Here is a 24,664-nt window from a genome sequence, read left to right as displayed (position 1 = left end):
CCCGCTTGGGCTCCAGCCCTAGCCCTCTCCCAGCCCCCCAGCCTCCTGCCTCAGCTCCAGGCTTCCAATCATGGTGGGGGGTGCGCACAGGTTCCATTACCGTTAATGGGGGGGCGTGATGGAAAATGTTGGGGACCACTAAGCTAGATGCGACCCCAACACGTGACAAGAGACAGCCCCTGTTTCGAGGGCTTGCACGCTAGACACACAGAGTGACGTGACTTGCCAGGGGCCGAGCCGGGATTGGAACCCAGGCGTCCTAGCCCCGGGGCCGCTGCTCTAGCCACTAGCTGCGCACCTTGCAAGGCGCGATCTGCTCCTTCGGCTACAAATCAGTGGCCGCCCCGCCTGCGGCAACCGGGCCCCGCCCCCTGCAGGAGGCTGTATCGGCTGCCGCCGCCGCCGCAGTTCCAGCACGTCGCCCGCGGGGAGTCAGGCCGACAGCCATGCCGGGACTGCTGCTGGGGGACGAGGCCCCCAACTTCGAGGTGGACACCACGCACGGCCGCATCCGCTTCCACGACTTCCTGGGAGACTCGTGAGTGGCGCCGGCCGTGTCGGGGGGGCCCGGGGTAGGGGACAGAGACCCCCACCGCCCCGGCTTTCGAGGTCTGCGGGGGTGGGCTGGCTTCTCTTCCTTCTCTCTCTAGGCGGAGCTATAGGGTTAAGAGGCTTTGGGGGGGTTCCTCTCTCCTTCTCTCTGGGGGGTTATAGGGCTAGGAGGTGAGGGGGAAGAAGTGGCTGGGCTCTTTTCCTCTCTGGCGGGGAGGGGATAATGGCTGACTGTTTGTTTCTGCAACATTTCTTACAAATCCTAAATGTTGGGACTAAGCTGTCTGGCAATCCCTTGAAGTTTGAAAGAGGTATTTCCATAGTAAGACTCCTATAGGCCAGTATTTTCACAGTCGACAGCTCCATGCATAACGTACCTTCCTGGGGAACTCTGCATAGGACCGCTAGACTGTCTGTTGTTCATCAGTGGAACACAGCAAGTACAGTAGTTAAAAGGGGACTGAGGATTTAGCTCACCATAGTTACTATTCAGTCTAAAGCGCATGTGTCTTCCATAACGCTAATAGGGAGCATGCTGTAGTGTGAAATACAAAGGGCTGTGCCCACGTTGCCAGAACATATGTTATCAGGCCAGTTGCTCAGTCTCCGAGGATGACACTTACTGGTATGAACCAGTGTGGGATTTGGAAAGAACAGGATCCCATGTAGGCTTTGAAACAGCTGAGTCATTTCTGACCTTGTGTCAACAAGCTCTAATATTTCATGTCCGATTACTCATATTAAATAACAAAAAAGGCAAACAGATCAGACAATGGAACTTGGAAACAAATCTGTATCTTTATACCCCATTTCCCCAAGGGGGACGTATAAAAGACTGTTAGCTTTCATGCTATCTGTAGAACAACCTCAGCCCCCAAAGCAGTGTGACTGAAATAAAAAGACGCTGCTGTGCCAGTTTGTTCAATATCTAATGTCCAATGTTTGTTCATCTGAAATTATAGTAACAGTCATTTCAAATGCGTTTTATGGGTCTGGGATGACGGCAGTTTCCTGGTAGGGCATTAAAAGGCAGCAATTTTTCAACATAATCTGGTGGCATGAAATTAAAGAAGATTTGAGAGAGTAAGTAGAGGAACTATGCTGCTGGAGACAGTTCACATAGCACCATGCGCTGTCAGGTGCCCTGAATGGTGGAATAAAAGGAAACGTATTAGATTTGGTAGTGAAGGAAGTAGGGATAGTAAAAAGATGAAATCTCTACACTGGGTAGGGCCACCGTTGTGTGACTTGATTTGAGCTGGAGAAGCCACTGTGATTGACTGTCACTGGACTGCTGCTGGTCCCTTAGTGGAGTTTGATGGCAGCACAAAAGCCAGCCCTGCAGAAGGGGATGGTTTTGAAATGGTCTGTGCTCATGTATTCCATGAGGAAACAGTCTGTTGCCGTAGTGCCCAAAGCTTGCCACCTGAGGGCCAAATATATTATTTCAAAAGGGCAGGAGACAGCCAAGGGGAGGGACAGGACTATGGGAATGCTCCTGGCGTTGCTCCTTGGGCTCTGGGAGACTGGTGGGAGGCCATGCACCACATTTCCCTCAGGTAGCAGCAGGACTGATGCAGAGGCTCAGGGCACAGCTTAGGGTATTTGCTTTCCATTCATAATCAAACAAATGTTCTGCTTATCACAATTGCCCTCCAGGGTCACAGACTAGGCACCACTGCTCTAGCACTCATCGCAGGATACTGGGAATCAAACTGGGTTCTCTTTATTCTATCACACCCTTCCTGTGACTTGACTTCCCAGAGCTTCAGTGTCCTTATCTGTGACATGTGTGCTACCTCTTAGGGGTATGATCTCAGTTCATTATTGTATTTGCAGTACTTTGGCCTGGTCTACACTAGAATATTAGGTTGGTTTAACTACATCCGTCAATGGTGTGAGAAACCTACACCCCTGAGCAGTGGTGTTATGCCGACCTAAATCCCCAGGTAGACAATGCTCAGTCGTTGAAAGAATGCTTGGGGAGGTGGATTACCTGCATCTACAGAGGTAGTGTCAACACTGAAATGCCACAGCAGCGCAGGTGTATTGCTGTAGCATTTTAAGTGTAGATAAGCCCTTTGAGTTCCTTGCATGGAAGGCATTGTTGAGGTGCAAAGTTTTCTGTAAACTTGGGTTGTCGTTTTTTATCCCAAGATTAGCAATGGTGGAGTGAATTGATTCCATTCCAAGCCCAATCTCTAGACAAAACTTAGCAATGCTTAGTATATTTCAAAGCACTTTACAAGGGAGGGATAAGACCATTATCCTATGTTATAGGTAGGCGGTGCTGGTGGAAATGAAGCGCACAGAGTTCATCTAAGTAGCGGGGGAAGTAAATTTTAAAAAAATCCAGATTCCTTTGGGACTAGGGTTCACATTTACATATCAGAATAATTTACCTGGCTTCTGTCAGATACAAATGGGTGTCCTGTCAGCTGACTGAGCTTGGGGGATGGAACAGACTGAGGTTTGCTATACTGGTCTCGTTTGGATGTGTAGGATGGTGGCTTTTGGATGCAGTCAGATCTAAAAATCCCTCTATTTTAAAAAAACAAACAAACAAAAAAAACCCTGTTATTGAGGGTCAAGACACCGGCCAGGAGCCCCAGCTAGTCTGTCTGTGTGTGTGTGTGTGCGCGCCAGAGAAGGGAATATCCATAAAATCAGATTCCTGTAAATGCACCACTCTTCAAAATCCATTGCTGGGTTTCTAGGCACAGTCATGGGTTTTCGTAATCCTCAGCCTGTTACCCTCTGTACATGCAGTTCAGCATTTGACCTTTGGAGGTATTCCTACTGGACTACAAACTATTTGAGCATAGTTCATTCTGCACCACTCAGTCAGCTAAATAAGCAAAGAAAGTAGAGCTATCAATTAATTGCAGTTAACTCATGCAATTAACTCCAAAAAAAATTAATTTGGATGTTTTTCTACATTTTCATATCGATACCTCTATCCCGATATAACGCGGTCCTCAGGAGCCAAAAAAATCTTACCGTCTTGTAGGTGAGACCGCGTTGTATCGGAGTAGGGAGAGGAACCGCTCCCCGCCCCAGCTCACCTCTGCTCTGCCTCCGTCTCCTTCCCTGAGCGTGCCGCCGCTGCTCCACTTCTCCCTCCCTTCCAGGCTTGCCGCGCCAATCAACTGTTTGGCACGGGAAGCCTGGAAGGGAGGGGGGAGAAGCAGAGTGGCGGTGGCGCGCTCAGGAGAGGAGGCGGAGGCGAGCTGGGGCGGGGAATGGTTCCTCTGCCCCCCCTTACTTTCTGCACCCCCCCCCCACTCACCTCCACTCCGCCTCTTCCCACAAGCACCCCGCAGCGCCGCTTCTCCCCCCTCCCAGGCTGATTGGCCTGGCAAGCCTGGGAGGGGGGAGAAGCAGAGCTGCAGCGTGCTCAGGGGAGGAGGCAGAGCAGAGGTGAGCTGGGGCGGGGGGGCCATGGCAAGTAATGGGGGGGAGGTGCAGAGGAACTGCTTGCGGTAATACAAATTTAGATATAACAAGGTAAAGCAGCCCCGCTCCCCGGAGCGCTACTTTACCACGTTCTATCCAAATTCGCGTTGTATCGGACCGCATTATGTCAGGGTAGAGGTGTATTGTATTCTGCGTTGTAACTGAAATCAAAGTGTATATATTTGATTATAAATATTTGCACTGTAAAATGATAAACAAGAAATTAGTATTTTTTCAGTTCACCTCATACAGGTACTGTAGTGCAATCTCTTTGTCATGAAAGTGTAATTTTAGAGCCTACAGGTCCACTCAGTCCTCCTACTTGTTCAGCCAATTGCTAAGATAAAAAAGTTTGTTTACATTTACAGGAGATAATGCTGCCCCTCTTCTCACTGTCTGGTGACACTATAAATAAGAACAGGTTTTTGCATGGCACTTTTTTAGCCAGCATTATTTATGTGCCAGATGTGCTGAAGATTCAAGTGCCCCTTCATGCTTTGGCCACTGTTCCAGAGGATGTGCTTCCATGCTGCTACTCGTAAAAAAAAAAAATGCATTAATTAAATTTGTGACACAGTTCTCCCCCAAGGAGTTTAATGTCCCCTGCTCTGTGTTTTACCTGCATTCTGCCATATATTTCATGTTCTGGCAGTCTCGGATGATGACCCAGCACGTGTTCTTCATTTTAAGAACACTTTCACTGCAGATTTGACAAAACGCAAAGAAGGTACCAATGTGAGATTTCTAAAGATAGCTACAGCACTCGACCCAAGATTTAAGAATCTGAGAGGGATGACATGTGGCGCATGCTTTCAGAAGTCTTAAAAGAGCAACACTCTGATGCAGAAACTACAGAACCCGAACCACCAAAAAAGAAAATCAACCTTCTGCTGATGGCATCTGACTCAGATGATGAAAATGAACATGTTTTGGTCTGCACTGCTTTGGATCATTACTGAGCGGAACCCATCATCAGCATGGATGTGTGTCCCCTGGAATGGTGGTTGAAGCATGAAGGGACATAATAAATCTTTAGCATCTGGCACATAAATATCTTGCAACGCCGGCTACAATAGTACCATGAGTACACCTATTCTCACTTTCTGGTGACGTAAATGAGAAGTGGGCAGCATTATCTCCTGAAAATGTAAACAAATTTGTTTGTCTGAGTGATTGGCTGAACAAGAAGTAGGACTGAGGGGACTTCTAGGCTCTAAAATTTTACATTGTTTTGTTTGAGTGCACTTTTTTGTACGTAATTCTACATTTGTAAGTTGTACTTTCATGATAAAGTTATTGCACTACAGTATTTGTATTAGGTGAATTGAAAAATACTAGTCTTTACAGTGCAAATACTTTTAATAAAAAATAAATATAAAGTGAGCACTGTACACTTTGCATTGTGTTGTAACTGAAATAAATATATTTGAAAATGTAGAAAACCTCCAAAAATAGTTAAACTATCATAGAATACCATCTATTTAACAGTGTGATTAATCATGAGACAGCCCTAAAAGGAAGTGCAATTGGGAGTTACTTTCAATTTTACGTTGCTCCCCATGGCATATTTTGAAAATTAGCAAGTCTATAATAGCCAAATTTGGCAGATTTTCTGCCTTATCTCTACAACAGTTTTGAGTTTTTATATTTCAGTGTTGTTACAAGTTAGCTGGGTAGTTTTCACCAGATAATATACAGTAATAAAAAGGTGCAAAGCCATAAACTCCCCTAACAACCATGCTCATCACACAGTAATTCAGATCTATGAGCTAAACTGTAACTTGTTTTGTCCCTGGGTAAACACTGCTGGTGCAGATCAAATAAGGTGGAGGCTGCACAGGCTAGTGTGGACTAATGTGTTTCATGTCTACTGTGGGTCAAGTAAAAAAAATGCTGTGTGGCAAGTACTGTATGTATCTGGGGTCAGGATTTTTCTTAGAGAAACTTGATGTTGGGATTACTAATGAGCTCACGGCATGAGGTCCTGTCACTTTTAGCCGTTATGGAGATCCCAGTTACCTAGCTAAAAGTGTTCTAAGAAATGCTTACTTCTTCCTTTTTAATTATTGAGTCATACTTACAGAAAGTTCTTCATCTCTGAAGACTCTTTGTAATAGTGCTTATGTGGGTTGTTTCCCCATTTATTTATTTATTTATTTATTTACTTATTTATTTTAAAACGGTCCTTCCCAGCTTATCAATGGGGAGGTGATGTGGCCTGGTGGATAGAGCAATGGACTGGGATGCAGGAGACCCCCCTCACCCCACCCCACTGGCCTGATAGGTGAGCGTGGGCAAGTCATGTCCCCTCTGCATGCCTCAGTTTGCCCATCTGTAAAAGAGGTTCAGGTATACTGACCACCTTTATAAAGCACTTTAATATCTACTGATAAAAAGTACTATGTAAGAGCTAGGTATTATTTATCACACCAGAACCTAGAGCCATCACGGCACATAGCTGCTAACTACTACTATTCTGAGGTTCAGTATAACAAACTAGGCCAGGACAAGACCCAGCACCTTATTTTGAAGGGGTGTCCCCATCTAGAGGTGACTGACCAGATGAAAACTGCACAGAAGGTAATAATTGAGGTTGTAAAATATCAGTGACCCTTTCAGGATGTTAATTCAGGTGACTTAGTAGCGGAGTCTTGTTCCAGTGGCACTAAAAAGGTCTAACGAGTATACTGTATACATCGGCATTAACTTTATGGTGATTCTACTTGACAAAGAAATGCAACGTTTGTCCTGGAGGATGGGAGTGGAAGTGGCAGCCACTGGAGACAAATCACTTTAAAGTTTTTTAGTTTATTATCTTTTGATATGATGACATGTGAACTGTGGGCATCATTAAGCTAATGTGGAGAGGCAAAACAGGGAGATGAGAATGAAGAGTGAGGATTGGGGAGAAGAGTTCTAAAAGCCTGAAGGGTCATTCTGCAAGATTTGCTTCACCTCAGCCTCTTACAGTGATGGAGACACAAGGAGGATCTCTTAAAGGAATTCCTTGCTCAGTTGATGAGGAGATGAACAGTGCACTTAATTCCTGAGGCCAGCAAGCTTAAAATACCATCTGCAGCTAGGTATTTCTCCGTGTGTCTAACAGATTCCTAATCAGAATCTGGGCTCATTCTGTTGCTGTTCTCCATTCTGTTCCCTTTCAGATGGGGCATCCTCTTCTCTCATCCCCGTGACTTCACTCCCGTCTGCACCACTGAGCTGGGTCGAGCAGCAAAGCTGGCCCCTGAGTTCAAAAAGCGCAACGTTAAAATGATAGCCCTCTCTATTGATGACGTTAGTGACCATCTCGCCTGGAGTAAGGTATGCTGGGGGTGAAGAGTTGGCAGCAGGGAACTCTGTGAGGGAGCCCTGAATAACTGCCTGTATTATTACTAGCATGCAGAAGGGTTGGTCTTGCTTTGTAACATAAGCACACTAATGGAATAAAGCCACTGACAGACATACACTCGTTGCCAATACATATGGTAGGTGTAGTATACACCACATTAATGGGTATGTGTATGGTATTAAAATATAAATAGATGTGTGTTGGAAAGTTATGTTAACTGAATGTACTCTGCTCTCCCTTCAGTTCTGTACACCCATACCAAGTATCCCACAACACTGCAAAGCTGAAGGCAACTTTGTCATTAGAAAACAGGAAGCCTATCAAAGCCACAATACACGAAAGGCATATGCTAGCGCAGGTTAGGTTGTACCTCTACACCCAACTAGTTTGGGATGTAGTATTTAAACAGCTAAGAAAGGAACAGAACAACAAGTTAAGGAACTGGTGGGTTGGATTTTTAATTAAGTATAAAGAGTCTTGAAACTTGTAAAAATCACACTGTAAATACTACCAGCTGACATTCATGACTTTGAAGCACACCTTTTACATAATGTGAACATGCTGTGAGAATTTGCTTCCCGGAACGAAGGTACTTCTGTCCCTTTTTCATATTGTGCTGCTTTGTATTTAGACAATAAATGTGGCTAAATTCAGTCTCTAGAACATTTTTAAGAACAAACTGTCAGTGTAGTTAAACAATTGGCCAGGCTACACCTTTTCGTCACTACTCTACCTCCACCCCAGGTTCTGGGTCTCAGAAATCTTTGCTGCTTGTAGGGTTTTTTTTGTTTGTTTTGACTCTCTCCCATGCCTGATCAGTGGGCTCAGTATTTTGATCAGAGTGCAGATATTTGTAATTTTATTAGAGGATATGACTCAGCTGGCTCAGCTCTGCCCTGTCTATCCCTCACCTTTTCTTTTCGTTCTTGAAGTGGTTGATTGTCAAGCTTTGAAGCTAAGGCTCTGCCTCCACCATATGGAAAGGAGTATGGCTTTGTATTAGTCACTTCCTTAATGCTGCCTTAATCACTCTTGTTATAGTCCAGTGTTCATGGCATCCTAATCATTCTTGCAGCACAAAATTCCTTCAAATTAGGAGCTAGGCAGGAGGGAGTTTCCTAATGTGTATGGGAACAAAATGATGCCCTCAGAGAAAAGTCAGCAATTGCTGAGACCTGCAGGATAGACTGAGAAAAGGGTTGTGGTTGATAGCCACCTGAATGTGCACTCCCAATGTGGTGCCTGGTCAAGAGAGCTGAAATTATCCTTTGTGGCGTAAGTTGGAAAATGAGTGTGAATAGGGAAGTGGTGTTATGTCTGTATAGGACTATAGTGAGACCATTACTGAAATATTGTGCACCGTGCTAGTATCAATACTTCAGAAAAGATGTGGAAATATTGGACAGGGTTTAGAAAAGAGCTACGAGTGACTTCAGGTCTGGAAAATGTGCTTTTTAATGAGCTTTGACGTTCAATCTACTTATCAAAGAGAAGACTAAAGGTGCTTTGATCATCTTCTGGAAGTCCCTACAGCGAGAAGGTTTATCTAAGAGAGGACTCTAATCCACAGGACAAAAGGCAGAACAAGATTCTGTGTCTGGAAGTGGGAGGCCGGAGAAGTTCAGACTAGAAATGCAGTGCAAATGTTTGAGGGAGGCTAACTAACTATTGGAACAACTTACCAAGGGATGTGGTAGCTTCTGTGTCACTTGAAGTCTTAAAGAAAGATTGGATGTTTCCTTTTTGAAAGCTCTGTTCTAGTTCAATCAGAAGTTACACGCTTGAGGCAGGAATTACTATGTGAAAGTCTATGGCCTGTTATGCAGGCGGTCAGACTAAGATCATAATCCTTGCTTTAAAATCTATGAATAACTTCTCCTCTCAGCTCTTGTGAACACATTTCAATCCTGACTTGCAATAACCCCAGCTCTTCCAGTCCTCCGTCCCCACAGAGTTCTACCAATGCAGCTGAATATTGGTCTCCAGCAGTCACTGCTGTTCTGTTCGTGGGTGGCTCTAGCAAATGTTGCCAATTCTCATGAACTGGGAGATTGTCTCACTGTTGAAGCAGCCTATAGATGTACAGCATTATAGAAAACTTTGAAATGTCTGTTTAATGTGCACAAGTTTCCACTGGAAACTAGAGATTAGGCTTCAAAATGGTTCCTAAAAGGAAAATGAACTAGGATTTGAATCAGACTGCTCAGTTTTAGCATCCTGGTAGGGATGGTGTGAGTCATAAACAGCAGCTGACTCTAAGACAATGGCATGACACCTTCACCAGTTGGTTAATGTGAGTTTGAGAGTAGAGGGTCACACTGGGACTATGAGCTTTTGAAGTAAGTGGAAAAGAGCCCTGCTGCATCAGAGACAGGATTAGTGAGGGAGAGATGATAAAACACCAGTGGGATGCTCCAGTGGGTTACAGCTCTTTCTTGTTAGCATCTAACTTACGAAGTATGGAAGGCTGTTCTTAACAGAAGCAAAGACAACTGATTGATTTTGGAATCATCTTTCTACATTTGATACTGGAGACAATCCACATGTCTATGTTCCTCTGGTCATTAAACTGTTGAAATGCCAGGATAGATCCCAGGAGAACTAGAGAAGTGATTAGGGTAATGCTGGAGACCCAGAGCACTGAACTGGGATGATCACAATTCAGCTCGTCTGTAAGCAACAAGCCAGGAGCAAAGCACCAAGAGACCCCTGCTCAGTTGTTGAACACAGCAGACAGCTTTAATGACCAGAGATAGCAAACTGGTTTGTAGATGAAAGCTGGTCATCATCTGTCTAGACAAAGGCAGACTGCATGAAATCCTAGACTGAGGCCTATGAAGTAAGGATTGCCCTTTAAATTGCAGCTTCTTTCGTAACTAGATCTAACAAAAAGGAGATTAGAGAAGGAGCATAATTTAGCTAAAGAGTCAGTTTTCTCAATCTGTGCTGCTATTGTCCAGCAAACTTTTCTCTTTGGATTAACCATAGAAGTGTCGGGCTGGAAGGGACCTCAAGAAGTTATTTATTTCAGCCCCCCTGCGCTGAGGCAGGACCAAGTAAACCTAGACCCTCTGACAGGTGTTTTTCCAGTCTGTTCTTAAAAACCTCCAACGATGGGGATTCCACAACCTCCCTTGGTAACCTGTTCCGATACTGAGTTATCCTTAGTTAGGAAGTGTTTCCTGATATCTGACCAAAATCTCCCTTGCTGCAGATTAAGCCCATTACTGCTTGTCCTACCTTCAGTGGATTTGGACAACAATCGATCACCATCCTATTTATAACAGCCCTTAAATTAAGCTCTGAAATAGGCTTCCAAGGGAGGCAGTGGAATCCCCATCATTGGAGGCTTTTAAGAACTGGTTGGACAAACCCCTGTCAGGGACGGTCTAGGTTTACTTGGTCTTGCCACAGCATATGGGGCTGGACTTGATGACTTTTCAAGGTCCTGTCCAGCCCCATGTTAATTCATTAATGCTTATGAAGAGCTTTGTGATAACTGGAGAAGAAGCGCTGAAGTTATATAAATTATGGTTCAACTTGCTATACAGTCAGTGTCCCATTTTATATATGCAGAAGTGACGTTTCCCTCTTGTACCAACGGAGCTTGTTCTCTAGTAGTCTAATGTCAGTGGCATCAGTCAGGTTATAACTTGCCTGCCCACTCACAAGCTGTAGTAGTCTTTATATGCAGTCAGTGAAAACATATTTTCATCTTTCAATTAAGTGATCAGAAGGAAAATTTCAGTATTTGATGTTCTGCTGATGTAAGCAAGTGATAAATAGCTTTCAGAAAGTGAGATCTTCACTCCCCAAGCTAAATGATCACTGCAGTGATCACCAACATCTGATGCTATTATTACCTTAGCAGGCATCGATGGTCCTGTTTTTCATTGCTGTCTCAGCCCAACTACCCTCAGCATCTTCAGGTGAGAAAAGCCTACTGCCATTCGCTTCACTGACACCGGCTTATTTTAACTTGGACAGAGGGAAATACCAGTGTATAGGGGAGCTGAAAGAGCCTTGGATTGTTTCACTGCATTGAAAGGTGCAGATTGCAGTTACTTTTTATGAAGCTCTGTGGCAGTAGGGGAGAGACTGGAATGACTTAGCTTCTCAGAAGTCATAACTAAATCCTGTGGATTCTTCCTCCAGGCTCAGCTTTTCCTGAATGAAGACACTTGATTGATCCAGAGTTATGTATCTGATGGGTCACTTAAAGCATTTTGAACCTCTGAACTGTTTAGCGGTGGTTCTGTCTTAGATATTGCTGCTTCTGTGCTGCTTCTCCTCTTTGTTTTACTCTCATTTAGGGGTATTTGCATGAAAAGGATTGGCTCCTTCTGGAGCAGATCTCTCAAAACAAATAATCATGCTAATAATCTTTCAATAAACAGGTGAGGAAAGGAAAAATATCATGGAATTATTTCTGGGAAGCATCAACAGCTCTAAACTGGATACATTTCAGGGGCTGTAATAGAAACAAGAATATTTACCTATATCAAAACAGTGGAGATGGCTATAGTGGAGTTTAATTTTGTTTTTCAGTTTTGATGGAGAGACTTTGAAGCTTTGTGGAATGATGCGGGATAATGCTGCATGCCTATGAATCCATCTAGCAGCTTCCTTTTATTGGGTCATTACGTTAGTGATGGGCTGCCTGGATCTAGAAATGGGTGAGACCTCTTTCCAGGCAAGCCGGTGCATTTATTGTCAAATTAGCCCTTGCTCTCTGAATGCCAAACACAGTGTAAGTTGTAATGCAGGAAGCTGCCCCTGCTAGACTGGACTGCAGCCACCAAATCATTTTCTTGAAGCTTTTTCTGGACTCCTGCCACGTGCCTCGTAGACTTAGATGAAAGTCCAGAATGCCATGTCTTCATCCACTAAACCGCTCGCTGCACATCACACCAGGCTATAGAGTAAACTTAGATCTCAGGACTTTGCTGCTAAAAATAAACTGGAGAAACTGGCAGTTGTGCACTTTACCCTCCAGACTTCCCGTGAAGCCAGTTCACTTTTTTTCATACAGAATTTCATGAGGTGCCTGGGGATTTACAATGGTTCAGAAAAGCCACAATCCTTTAATTAAAAGAGAATAATCCAGTCCAAAGACTGACCGACAGCGCAACACCAAACAGGGACTAGCGCAGCCAGTACCTTGCTGATGACTCTTGTGGTGAGAGGGTATGAAAGGCCAGAGGAAAGCTAGGACTTGGTTTAGGCACCCTGTCAGACTCTAAATTTGGAGACTCTCTTGCTCTGGATTGAACAGTCCGTTCAGTGAGCTTTCTAGATCCCTTTATAGAGCAGCACTCTGTTTAGACTCACAGACTTGATGATCATCTAGCCTGACCTACTGCACATTGCAGGCCACAGACCCTCCCCCACCCACTCCTGTAACAGACCCCTAATCTCTGGCTGAGTTACTGACGTTCTCAAATCGTGGTTTAAAGACTTCAAAGTTCAAATTACAAAGAATCCACAATTTACTTTTCCCTCCAACAGAAACAACTCAGCAAATTAAACACCAATTTGTGAAATGTTTGTCAACCTGAATCTGTGCTGCTTTGTCTGAAGGATTTCACCCAGCTCTACTCCTAGCACATTTCTGTTTTACTGCACCCACAACAAGTGTGTGTGGTTTGTTTGTTTTTTTTTTAATTTTAGTTTTTTTAAAAGTAAAAACATCAAACGGAACACTGTTTGTGAAACAAAATGTTAGATTCTGGTCAAACTTGAATTTTTTTTAACTTCAGTTCATCAAAAAAAAAAAAAAACCCAAACCAACTTGCATTTTGTTTTGGGTGAAACCAAAACAACGCTCCACCTTGTTTAGCCACCAAACCAGAAAAACCCAAACCCAATTATTCACACAGCTCTAGCTAGGAGGCTGCAGTAGAGATAAAGATTATTTCAGCCCCCAAAAGCTCACAGCTTAATTCTATACAAGATATAAATAGTAGTAACAAGACATCTGTCTAATTGTATAAAATATTGTTGCCATGCTGTGGGAATTGTAGAAGTCTTAGAGTAGCATAAAGAGAATATAGAGAGGCTTTTCCAGACTCATTAGGAGTTGAGTGGTAACAAACAAATTTAAAATATCCTTGAGGAATTAGCACCGCATTAGGTTTATGGCAATAAAGAGTTGGCTGTGACACATAACCAAAGGATCAGTCTTCACATAGATACTGATATTGTGTGGGAGACTCCGATGAAAACGGGAGAAATAGTTCAGTGCTGGTAGCAAGAGAGCTGCTGTTCTGGGAAAACATGGTCTGTTTGCCTCAGACTTTTTGCAGTTCTACAAACTATAATTGGCACAGTGGCTCTGCTCTTACTATGCTGCGTAAACACTAAGCAAGTCACTACAAACTATATAAATACATTTTTAAATGGGACTTGGAAAGGACTTGACAGACAGGGGAACCCAGGCCCACCCTCTACTCCAGGTTCCAGCTCAGGGACCCTCCAGCCAGCAATCAAAGTCTGTTCCCTTCTAAGCTTCACTGCCTTTCCCTGAGCCCTCTCCTACCTTCCTCTCTCTCTCTCTCTCTCTCTCTCTGGGTTTTCCAGCCCAAACACACTTCCGCTCTCCCAGGGAGTGACTGCAGTCCCCTTTCTGCTGTGAATTTCCTGCCTTTATAACCCCAATCTAGCTGATTCCTCCTTAGCTGGCCTCCCTCACTCAGTCAGGGGATTACTTAGCCATCTCTCAGCTGCCAGCCTGTTGGGTTAATTAGCCCCCTTCTTTGTCTTCATTAACCCTTTCAGGGCAAGCATGAGCTGAACACCCCATCACAGCCAGGCCTGGAAGATAAGTTGTTCTTACGGGTTCCTAATAGTCTCCTTGTTCACCTGTCTTTTCCATTCCAAAACCTTAAAACTTGCTTTTTAAAAATAGCCTTGTTCACTCTGCTGCCTTGAAGTCCCAAGAGCTGTCTGTGCCCGGTTCCAGAGGGGGCAGAGAGTCCATGGAAAATAGAAATGGAACTGTTAAGGCCCTGTCCATGCTGGTAGTGAAATTGTATCAGGGAGATAACTGTACATTAGTGACCTGGAAAACTTGAGTTAATAATAGCTGTGTTTGGAGCGCACTGCCCAGGCAAACTGTGCACCACTGAGCTATTTTAAACCTGCCCTGAAAATTAGACTGACGGCCTTGGTTAATGCTAGGTGGGGTGGATACGGTGTAATTTTTTCCCAGCAAATGTGCATTGCATTTTCCATTCGAATCTGACTTGGTCTGCATTCTCTCTTGTGTTTTTTACCCTCTCCAGCCAGTACTGAGGATAGTCAGGTAACTTGTCCTGGGTGTCATTGCTGGATCTAGGCCTTGACTAGAGAGCAAAGTTCCATCCATTAAAGAACAGGGGCCGAACGTATCCTTGATCTAAGTGGTGCAACTGTTACTGACATCGGCATGTGTTGTACCGGCTTACCCCAGGTCTAAATTTGACTCTAGCTGTGTGTAATGGGACCTTTTTAATTCTCAGAGGTGCGGAATCGCATGTACTGAACGATTCACATCCATTATCAGTGAGCGCTCTTTATCTGAGCTCCAATTCAAACACTTTGCCCAAAATATGGGGTCTTTCAGCACATATTGTAAGTGTGATATTGATTGATGTTGCATTGTACTACTTAAAACTAGGGCTGTCAAGTGATTAACAGCGCGATTAATCTTTTTAAACAACAAGAGAATACCATTTATTTTAAACGTTTGGATGTTTACTACATTTTCAAATATGTTAATTTCAATTACAACACAATAGAAAGTGTACAGTACTCACTTTATATTTAGTTTTGATTACAAATATTTGCACTGTAAAAAACAAAAAAAATATTTTTCAGTTCATCTCATACAAGTACTGTAGTGCAGTCTCTTTACCATGAAAGTGGAACTTACAAATGTAGAATTATGTACAAAAAAAGACCTGCATTCAAAAATAAAACAATGTGAAACTTTAGCGCTTACAAGTCCACTCAGTCCTACTTCTTGTTCAGCCAATCATTCAGACAAACAAGGTTGGTTACAATTTGCAGGAGAGAATGCTGCCTGCTTCTTCTTTACAATGTCACCTGAAAGTGAGAATGGGTGTTTGAATGGCACTGTTGTAGCCGGCATTGCAAGGCATTTACGTGCCCATATGCTAAACATTTGTCATAAGTTCAGTTATGTACCCCCAAAAAAATCTGCATTTCTAAGTTACGCTTCCATGATAAAGGGATTACACTTCAGTACTTGTATGAGGTGAATTGAAAAATACTATTTCTTTTATCATTTTTACAGTGCATATATTTGTAATAAAAAATAATATAAAGTGAGCAGTGTGCACTTCGTATTCTGTGTTGTAATTGAAATTAATATTGAAAATGTAGAAAAAAATCCAAAAATATTGAATAAATTTCAGTTGGTATTCTATTGTTATAAGTGCGATTAATCATGATTAATTTTTGAGTTAATCTTGTGAGTTAACTGTGATTAATTGACATGCCTACGTAAAACGTAACTTTCTTCATATAAAAAGAAAAGGAGGACTTGTGGCCCCTTGGAGACTAACAAATTTATTTGAGCATAAGCTTTCGTGAGCTACAGCTCACTTAGCTCACGAAAGCTTATGCTCAAATAAATTGGTTAGCCTCTAAGGTACCACAAGTCCTCCTTTTCTTTTTGCGAATACAGACTAAAAACACAGCTGCTACTCTGAAACCTTTCTTTATATAGTGTTTGTAACAGAGGTTAAAGTGCTTCAGTCATTTGTCCTATATGTACTACAACTTCTGTTGTAGGCCCTGCTGACATGAAGGAATTCAGTGTCTTCTGTCCATATTGATAAACAGAGTTTGTGTAATGTTGTTCTTCACAGTGGACTCCCCCAACAGAATAAAATCTGGTCCTTGGAAGCACAAGTCCATTCTGCCTACTGCTTTAGTGCTCATACAGAGTATTCAATTTCTCCCTCCAGTCCCTTTACACCCGGACAAGGGCACATTCAACTGTACTAAAAGGGGGCAAATTCAAAACTGATCAGGTGAAATACACAATTTAATCTCATTGTGTATCTCGCTGGCAGAGGAAGTTGTTGAGACCAAGCCTGGGGTAAGATTTAGAAGAGATGAGATGTGGATACAAAGGCTATCCAGAGCTGTTATAATCACTGCTAACATTTTTGGAAGGAATATTAAACTTTTCTAGCTTTGGAACTTATGTCGGTCTCTCAACTATTAGACTAGGGCATGACCTAACATGGGGGCAGATTATCTCACATCTGCTATGGTGGGGTGTGTACCCCTTCCTCTGAAGCATCTGGGTTCTGGCCCCTGTCAGTATACTGGACTAATTGGACCTCTGCTCTGATCCAGTTTGGCCAACCCTCTGTTCCTTTGGTTGGTGCCTCAAGGTTCTTTCTATACTATTCTTCCCCTCCCCAGGGAAAGTTCTGTAAAGGAAAATAGGAGTCATGATCTTGGGTAAGAGACTGTAATGATCCTAAATCTAGTCCCTTGGTGCCGGCTGTACCTCCCCAGGCTGCTCCCCACTGCCTGCATGCCACTGACTGATGGGGTTTGGCAAGTACAGGAAAGAAAATGTCCTCTCCTCTTGCAACAGTAGTGCACGTTAATTGCAGAGTAACATCAGAGCACTGAACGGCAGCCTCACTGGCAAGGAAAGCCCACAGCGGAGTGTGACTGAGTTATACAGGATGAGCAAGTGACCCATAAAGCTCCTTGCACATCCTACAATGAACACCAACCTGTACTTAAAGGCAGTGATCATCACAGTAAACCATCTCTTGTGACAGAGCTCTGATCGGTGCTGGGGGAGGCATTTCCTTGTCTCTGTACAAACTACAGTGAGGCTATCGCTTAAAAATGGTAGAAACCAAAGGTAGAAACCAGGTACACAGTCAGTGTGGTGGTGGCGGGTGATGGGAGAGGGAGCAAGTACCTGTAATTGTAAAAGTGAAAGAAGTTCTCTCTACACTGTAGCCCTGTTCCTCCACACATCTGCCCTCTTGTCCTCTGCTAATGTCACTCCCAATGGGTAATTACAGCACTGAGAATCGAATTCAAAATCTTGTTTAGAAAAGAATCCCCACCCCAGAAATCTAAGGTTGCCTGAGCCACGAATCCTCATTGCCTTGGCCCAGGAGTACCATGTTAATCCATACATTGAAATCTGGAGGTGTCGCTCGTAAAATTGGAGCGGATTTCTCTTCCCCCCCCCCCCCTTTTGATCTGAGTCTTCAGAAAGTGCTGAGCATGCCTGTGCTTTCTCTCCCCTCCTGCTACAGGACATCAATGCTTACAATGGTGATGAGCCCACAGAGAAGCTCCCCTTTCCCATAATTGCCGATGCAAAGCGGGACCTTTCAATCCAGCTGGGCATGTTGGACCCAGACGAGCGGGACAAGGATGGCATGCCGCTGACGGCGCGTGTGGTGAGCACAGGCTGCATGTGGGGCAGTAGTGTAGACCAGGCGTGGGCATGAATAGGGTTGGATGACATGGGGCCTAAGCCCCTGGTGCCTTGTCTATACTAGCACACTACCCCCGTGCAGCAGCCTAAGTAACCAGTCCATTGCATACGAGTGACTAGAGTAACTGACTGGCTGGAGAATGGAGCAGATCTTCAAAGCAATTCAATGAATCCTGTCCCGCTGAGGTTTGCCAGTGGGGGGGGGGGTTGGGTGGGTGATCCCTCTCCTAGCTATAGCTACCCTCAGTTGGGTAGGGAGACGGATGAGGGAGACTATCCGGGAGCCAGTTGCTTCTGCCTCCCAACTACGTGTTAGTTTGCTGATCCTGCGCTCCTTTGTCCTGCTGAGAGCGTGACGAGATCGGTAACACTCTTTGTCTGGGATCTCAAATGGGCAAGGAGTAGAACTAAACAGGGGCAGAGGGCCTCTGTGGATGCCTAAAATTTGTTTTGTGACGTTCCTTCTCCCCTCCAGCACCAACATTAAAAGACCATTATTGTCCCCTTTCAAGGTAGGGACCCACAGAGGGAGGTGGTGGTAATGCTCCACACAGTAAAATAAACCACACACCTGAAATATTAGATTCTGCATAAGAGTAGATGGCCGTTTTTCCTTTGTATGTGGCTGCATCTTTCCTCTACAAGAGATGAGGCTGTTTTATAATAAACATAGTGCCATCAATGTAAATAACACTTGTTCTGTCCTAAATGCTTACAGTCTAAAACGGACAGGACCCACAACTGCCTTTCAGAAGAGGGAGAGTATAGGGATTATGGGTAGGAAGGACGGTCCTGCTTTTGAGCAGGGGATTGGACTAGATGACCTCCTGAGGTCTCTTCCAACCCAAAGGCCTGGTCTACAGTAGTGCGGGGATCGATCTAAGTTACACCACTTCAGTTACATGAGTAAAGTAGCTGAAGTTAACGTACTTAGATCTACTTACCGCGGTGTCTTCACTGCGGTAAGTCAACGGCTGACTCTCTCCCGTTGACTCCGCCTGCGCCTCTCCCTCTGATGGAGTACCAGAGTCAACAGGAAAGTGCTTGGCTGTCGATTGTGTCTAGTATAGACACGACAAATCGACCCTCCCCCCCTCCATCCCCCTCCCCGCTGGATCGATTGCTGTCCATTGATCCAGCAGGTATTGTAGACAAGCCCTAATAATCCATGATTCTATGGAGCAGGAATTGCTTTGAAGGAGGCAGTGTGGTGGTTGATGGATGAGGGAAACTATCCATATTGGAATACCTGTCTCACTGAAATGTGGCTTACCTGACACTGTTAAATGCTTGTAGCTGATATAAATTCAGGTTACTCTTCTATTCAGATTCCCAGAGTAGCTCCTTATGTCTCTCTGCTGTTCAGGTGTTTGTTTTCGGCCCAGATAAGAAGCTGAAACTGTCAATCCTCTACCCAGCAACCACTGGCAGAAACTTCGATGAGATCCTAAGAGTAGTGGATTCCCTACAGCTGACTGCAAAGAACAAGGTTGCTACCCCAGTGGACTGGAAGGTAAATATCTATAGAGCTACAACCCAGTGCTGTAGGGCAGTTCTGGGTGTAGAGAAGGACCATTCCTAGAGCCTCTGCCCATTCTCAGGACAAGGTGAAGTTAGGTAGTTATCATACAGAGGATGTGTTAAGAGACGTGGATCGTGAGAATCCCTGCAATCCTGGGACATGCTAAGGGCACTCCTTGAGGCTGAGAAATAGAGCTGGCTGGGAGAATTCTGACTAATGTTTCATCGGAATTTTCTGATTTGGCAAAATCAGACTTTTGTTGCAACAGTCCAATTTCATCGACGTTGCGATGGAATCCAGGCATGCAGACTGCCCCAGGGCTGGGACTCCATTCCCTGGGGTGGAGAATTTGAGTTTTAATTCCTAACCAGAGCAAACCAGATCTCAAAATAGCGCAATCCTCCATGAAACGGAATTATCTTTCTCCACACAGCTCTGCTGAAAGGTGTAGTAACAGTGGGGAAAATAACGGTAACAACGGCACTGTCCACATTGCGCTCGTTAAGAGTCATACGTGGCTGGTTTAATGATAATAAGTTCTTTCCTCCTGTTATCAGTGTGGGCTCTGCAAGGCTAGGGCAGAATGAGCTGGATTCTGCTCCTGCTTGTGCATGATAAGCAGAATTGTTGTGCCAATTGCAGAGCCCAGTGCTGCCCTGGTTTCAGAAAAAAACTCTCTTGCAAACAAACCATCTGGAGTCCTCCAGAGCCCACAAAGGAGTTTTGTCTTTCTTAATCTGAGAAAGGAGACCCATGTCCTACAGAAGTTGACCATTCTGATGCTTGCATACGTTATCTGTATCAAAGAGAAGTCTCGTTTGATCCATGGTATCTTATAGACCCATCTAGGTCACTTTTCCTAACGGAAAAATCTTCATAGCTTTTCATGATTAAACTAAACAACTCTCTCCTGTCGTGCATAACACTGGGAAGACTCTCTTTTCATCCTAATTATGAAGCACTCTCTTTAAAACCCAGCTGAGTACCACTATGTGTAACTGCTGCCTTATTAAAGTGAGATCTTCTGGTGCAGGTAAAATCCACCATCTGGCTATGGGCATCCTTCTGACTTGTTATCATCTTAATGAACTGGCTAGAGTTCATCACTGGCCTTGGACTTGGGACTGCTTAAGGATAATAGAGCTGTACTACTCATGGAGTGTTGCTTTTAGCTTTAGTAGAGGCTGACGTCTTAGAACTCCGATCCTCCTGCTTCAGTCCTCACTGCTGCTGTGAAATGCCCTGTAGTTGGGGAGTGTGGTAAAAGTCTCAGTAGACACTGGGTTAGTTACTTGGTGTTACAGCATCAGCTAAGCTTCCAAAAAGAACTCATGACTTTGGCTGAGCTTCCACCTCCCGACTCTTCAGTTTTGCACTGGTGATGCGGGAGTTCCCTGTGCATTCATACAAAGAGCATGGTTTTTATACCGCTCCTATTGCTGGGGTGTTCATAAAGGATCAAAGGGAAAGGTTTTCTTTGCTGCTTCTCCGGGCCTGAGGTGTGTGGCTTTGTGGAAGAGTTATTTTGAGGGGAATTCACAAAAGCTGGGGCGCTTAATGGAAATGCTACCCTCTCTGGGAAGATTTAGGTGATGTCTACACAAGCACTCACTGCCGTATAACTTATGTCACTTGGGTGTGAAAAAGTCACCCCCTTGAGCGACATAAGTGACATGGACCTAAGCGCTGGTGTGGGTAGTGTGATGTCTGTGGGAGAGCTTCTCCCGCTCACACAGCTACCATGCTCGTGAGGGGAGTGGGGAGTAGTTAAGCCGACAGAGCTCCCTCCCATCGGCTTAGAGTGGTTGCATTAGAGTGCTTACAGTGGCGCAGCTCAACTTTTCTAGCCCGGGGTCAGCTTCCTCCTTGTGAGCAGATCAGTGGTGATGACCAGGTGAGTTGTATTGTCGCGTAGGAACTGCTCAGCAAGCTGGTGTAACGTGTTCCCCGGTTGGGAGACAAGTAGCAGGCAAAGGTGTAAAGATGAAGTCCCCCTATTTTCCCTTTACATCCTTCTGTAAGTTACTTATCTGGCTGCACCTCCTTCCTTTGCTGCTGCAGTGTTACATGTCTTGTGCACCGGCTGACTGCTGAATTGGTCCAAGTTACATTACTGATGCCTGTCTCGTGCATACCCCATCTTCGTTCAAGTCATTGCTGAATATGTCCCAGAGGCTTCATGGCAGCCAGATGTCTTGCTGCACATCTGAATATGGCACAATGGGCTCAAGCATATATTCATTTTCCACTCCTGCCTCGGCGGGGGTAACACCTCTTTTGTAACTGGTGAAGTTTAACGCTGGTGTGGAGGATGGCATGTGCACATCAGTGTATACGGTGACTAAGGCCTTAATGAAAGGGGGGGTCCGGGAGGTTAAAATCTCGCTTCTTAGCACGGGAACCTTGTAGAGTCCCTCGATTTCTCTGCTTCACTAAAATATTCCCTGTTTCTTACCAGCGTGGAGACCGTGTCATGGTTATTCCCAGCGTGCCAGAGGATGAGGCCAAAAAGCTGTTTCCTGAAGGAATCTTCACCAAGGAACTCCCGTCAGGCAAGAAGTATCTCCGTTACACCCCGCAACCTTAGAGCAAGTCACTGCCAGCAGAGATACCAGACTGCCGATCATGTGGTTTTTAGCAGAGCCGTTCACCTTGGGATGGGAAGGGCAGACAGAGGCTGCTCCAGGGAGTAGTTGTCAGACCAGTTAAACTGACAGCTGCCGTGCCTGGTGTTAGCTTCTCAGGGAGCCATCCTGGGGCTGGCTCAGAGTTGATTAGAGTCATGGCAGATGCTGGTTCTGGTAAGCCATGTGATCAGCAGCCTTGTATTATCTGCTTGAAACCAGCTGGGCAGCAGCAGTACAATATGAAATTCTTGATTATTCATCCACTTGGTACTCACTCTCCACACACCTTTATAGCTAGAAAACTGAAATGTGCTTCTCCACTGGAAACTGCTAATATATGGAAGAGGATGATGGATTTGTAATAGTGATGAACGCTTGTTCTCATGGGTCTCTCCTATTTTAATATTGGTGCTGGGGCAGGATGGAAACACTTCATGCTTCAAAAGAAAGATCCCATCCTACAATGAGACGCACCCCTGCAAATAATGATTCACAATGTGACAAAGATTATCAAAGTAGCTACAGCTGGGCTGTGAGAATTGCTGAATAAGCAGCCAAAATTGGATGGGGTGGTAGCTCATGGAATTGTCCAAGCTGCCATGTGCCTTTAGAACTAAAATTACTCTAACTTGTTAATCAAAAACTTGCCTTTGACAAGTTTGTTACCAAAGCCGATGCTGCATTAGAGGAGCTGTAGGCGCATCTGTAGCGACATGGCTTTATTGTAGACCTGTCTTTCTCATGGGGTTTTTTGCTTAGATAGTTGACGATTTTTTCTTTTGGGAGGGGGGAGTTCAACAAATAAAGCAGCATTTACCAGAAGTATGTGTAGTGTGTTTTATCTCCCCCTTACCTCAGCATGCCAACACGCACCATTAGTGCTCAAAATACATTAATAACATAGCCTTGCCTGGTAGAGTTGTGCAATGGGGACTTCCACAGGTAGCCAGAGCTCTGGATTCATGCCAGCATGGTAGTATTTGTCATCCTAATAAAACTTTGTAAATGAAGCAATTATCTCAAAATACAGGAGCCTCAACAAAAGCAAATAATAGGATTATCTTTACACGTCATACCTTTGTACCCTTACTTTCTGTATCTAGCTGAACCTACCCTCTTGTTTGCCCTGGGGAGATGCTGTATTCATTTCCATGGAGTATAAGGGCCAAAAGAGCCAAAGGTGTTAACATGACCTGGAAGCTGTCCAACTTTAAACAGTTTTAAATAAAGAGGGGGTGGGGTTTGGAAACCAGAGACTTCAGCCTGCATAGTTCATGGCAAACAGAAACAAATGCTAAAGCCTGGAGAGTCATTGATGGGGATACACAAGAGAAAAGGAGCTAAAACAAGTCATAAAGCACTTACCCTGAAAAGATTCTGTAAATCAAAGTTAGGATTTGGTTATCAAATTCACATTTAAAGAGCGATGATACCAGTTAGTCTTATTTCATCAGACCTCCCTTCTTGGGGGCTGGGCAAGAGGGGGGAAGGGCTTGTTTTGTTGCTCAGTTGCAAGATGTTAAGAATGGTCACCTTTCCTAATCGACAAACAGAGAAGCACAAAGGGGAGAGGCAGCGTAGTAAAGATGGAGGAAATACAGCTTTGTTGATATTCCCAGAGCTACAGGCAGCAGGTCAGCTACAGCCAGATGCTCTGGTCTGGCCCGTCAGTCATGATAGCAGTTACCCTGGCTCATCTTCTGGTCTGGGGTCTGGGACATCATCTGGCTGGTCTGGTCCCTCTCTACTGGTCTCTCTCAGGCTGGGCAGAGCTGGATAGGGTATCTCATCACAGTGTACTGATGCCAGGTGGTACAGATGACCTTAGCATCACGTGGAAAGCAGAGAAAGAATAGGAGGGAAAATAGTGGGGCGGGCAGGGAAGACAGAGTAGGATCTTGGGTCTCCAGCAGGAGTTTTGATTCATGTGGTCAGGAAGCCCAGATCACAGTGCGGTTGCATCATGATGCAATGACTCAGCAACCCTGGGCAAAGGACGAGAGTCCTGGTGTGGGAGCCTGATGGCCTTCCCCCTCCTCCAGGCATCCCTTGGTTGATCTGCCCCCAAAAGCCTCTTTCAAAGGGACTCAATAAAGGGGTGATGGGCAGAATAGTCCAGCCTCTTTTTTTCTTACCAATTAGGCCTAACTGCTGACATGCTGAGTTCAGTCTGTTACCTTCCAGGCCCACGTTTTTTGTTTACTCAACACAGTCCTTGAGTTGTATGACAGAGCCCCTTGTGGGCAGAGGAACTCAGCCCATTCTTCACTTTTACACGGTTTCATAGAACAGGCTTTGTTGCCTTTTCCCATCAGTGTTTTTCATGTGATTGGAACACTGATAATCTGGCTCCACTTTCCCTGCTGTTGAGCTCACAATTAGGGTAAATTTATGGCCCAGTTGGTATAACAGCTGTTTTTTGCAAACTAGAAATGTACAGCACTTTTCATACCCAAGCCCTGGACACATGGGCTTTGACCCCATGATCTCTAGCCTCAGAAGCAGGAGCCCTACCCCTGTTGTCAGGCCTCCACAGCGCACAGCTCTTCATACATTTAAAATGATGCATTTCATGCCAGGGAAGACACCTTTCACTTTTCATAACCAGTATGTGTGTGTCCAGAACAGAGCCCACAGCCTCCCCTAGCCCGCAGTCATGCCCTACACCAGCA

At 44.7% G+C, this 24,664-nt stretch overlaps 1 protein-coding gene across 1 annotated transcript; it reads left to right on the top strand.

Moving 5' to 3' along the window:
* The first annotated feature begins 379 nt into the window (after nucleotides 1-379).
* Nucleotides 380-22,814, top strand: PRDX6 (peroxiredoxin 6). Its single transcript, XM_084636557.1, has 5 exons — nucleotides 380-538; nucleotides 7,173-7,329; nucleotides 17,659-17,805; nucleotides 19,210-19,356; nucleotides 21,824-22,814. The coding sequence occupies exons 1-5, from the start codon at nucleotides 447-449 to the stop codon at nucleotides 21,950-21,952; spliced, it is 672 nt and encodes a 223-aa protein (XP_084492683.1). The 5' UTR covers nucleotides 380-446; the 3' UTR covers nucleotides 21,953-22,814.
* Nucleotides 22,815-24,664: the final 1,850 nt, after the last annotated feature.

Source organism: Lepidochelys olivacea (genome assembly GCF_965140295.1).
Source record: "Lepidochelys olivacea isolate rLepOli2 genome assembly, chromosome: 8".
Classification (NCBI taxonomy): Eukaryota; Metazoa; Chordata; order Testudines; family Cheloniidae; genus Lepidochelys; species Lepidochelys olivacea.
The sequence above is the reverse complement of the archived record's forward strand: the minus strand, read 5'-3'. Positions and strand labels throughout refer to the sequence as shown.

Bases quoted from the DNA above. Each gene is read 5' to 3' on its own strand.
- PRDX6 (XM_084636557.1), top strand. From the start codon at position 447: ATGCCGGGACTGCTGCTGGGGGACGAGGCCCCCAACTTCGAGGTGGAC. The intron at 7,330-17,658 runs GTATGCTGGGGG...CTCCTGCTACAG, and splicing joins ACCATCTCGCCTGGAGTAAG to GACATCAATGCTTACAATGG. The intron at 19,357-21,823 runs GTAAATATCTAT...GTTTCTTACCAG, and splicing joins CTACCCCAGTGGACTGGAAG to CGTGGAGACCGTGTCATGGT.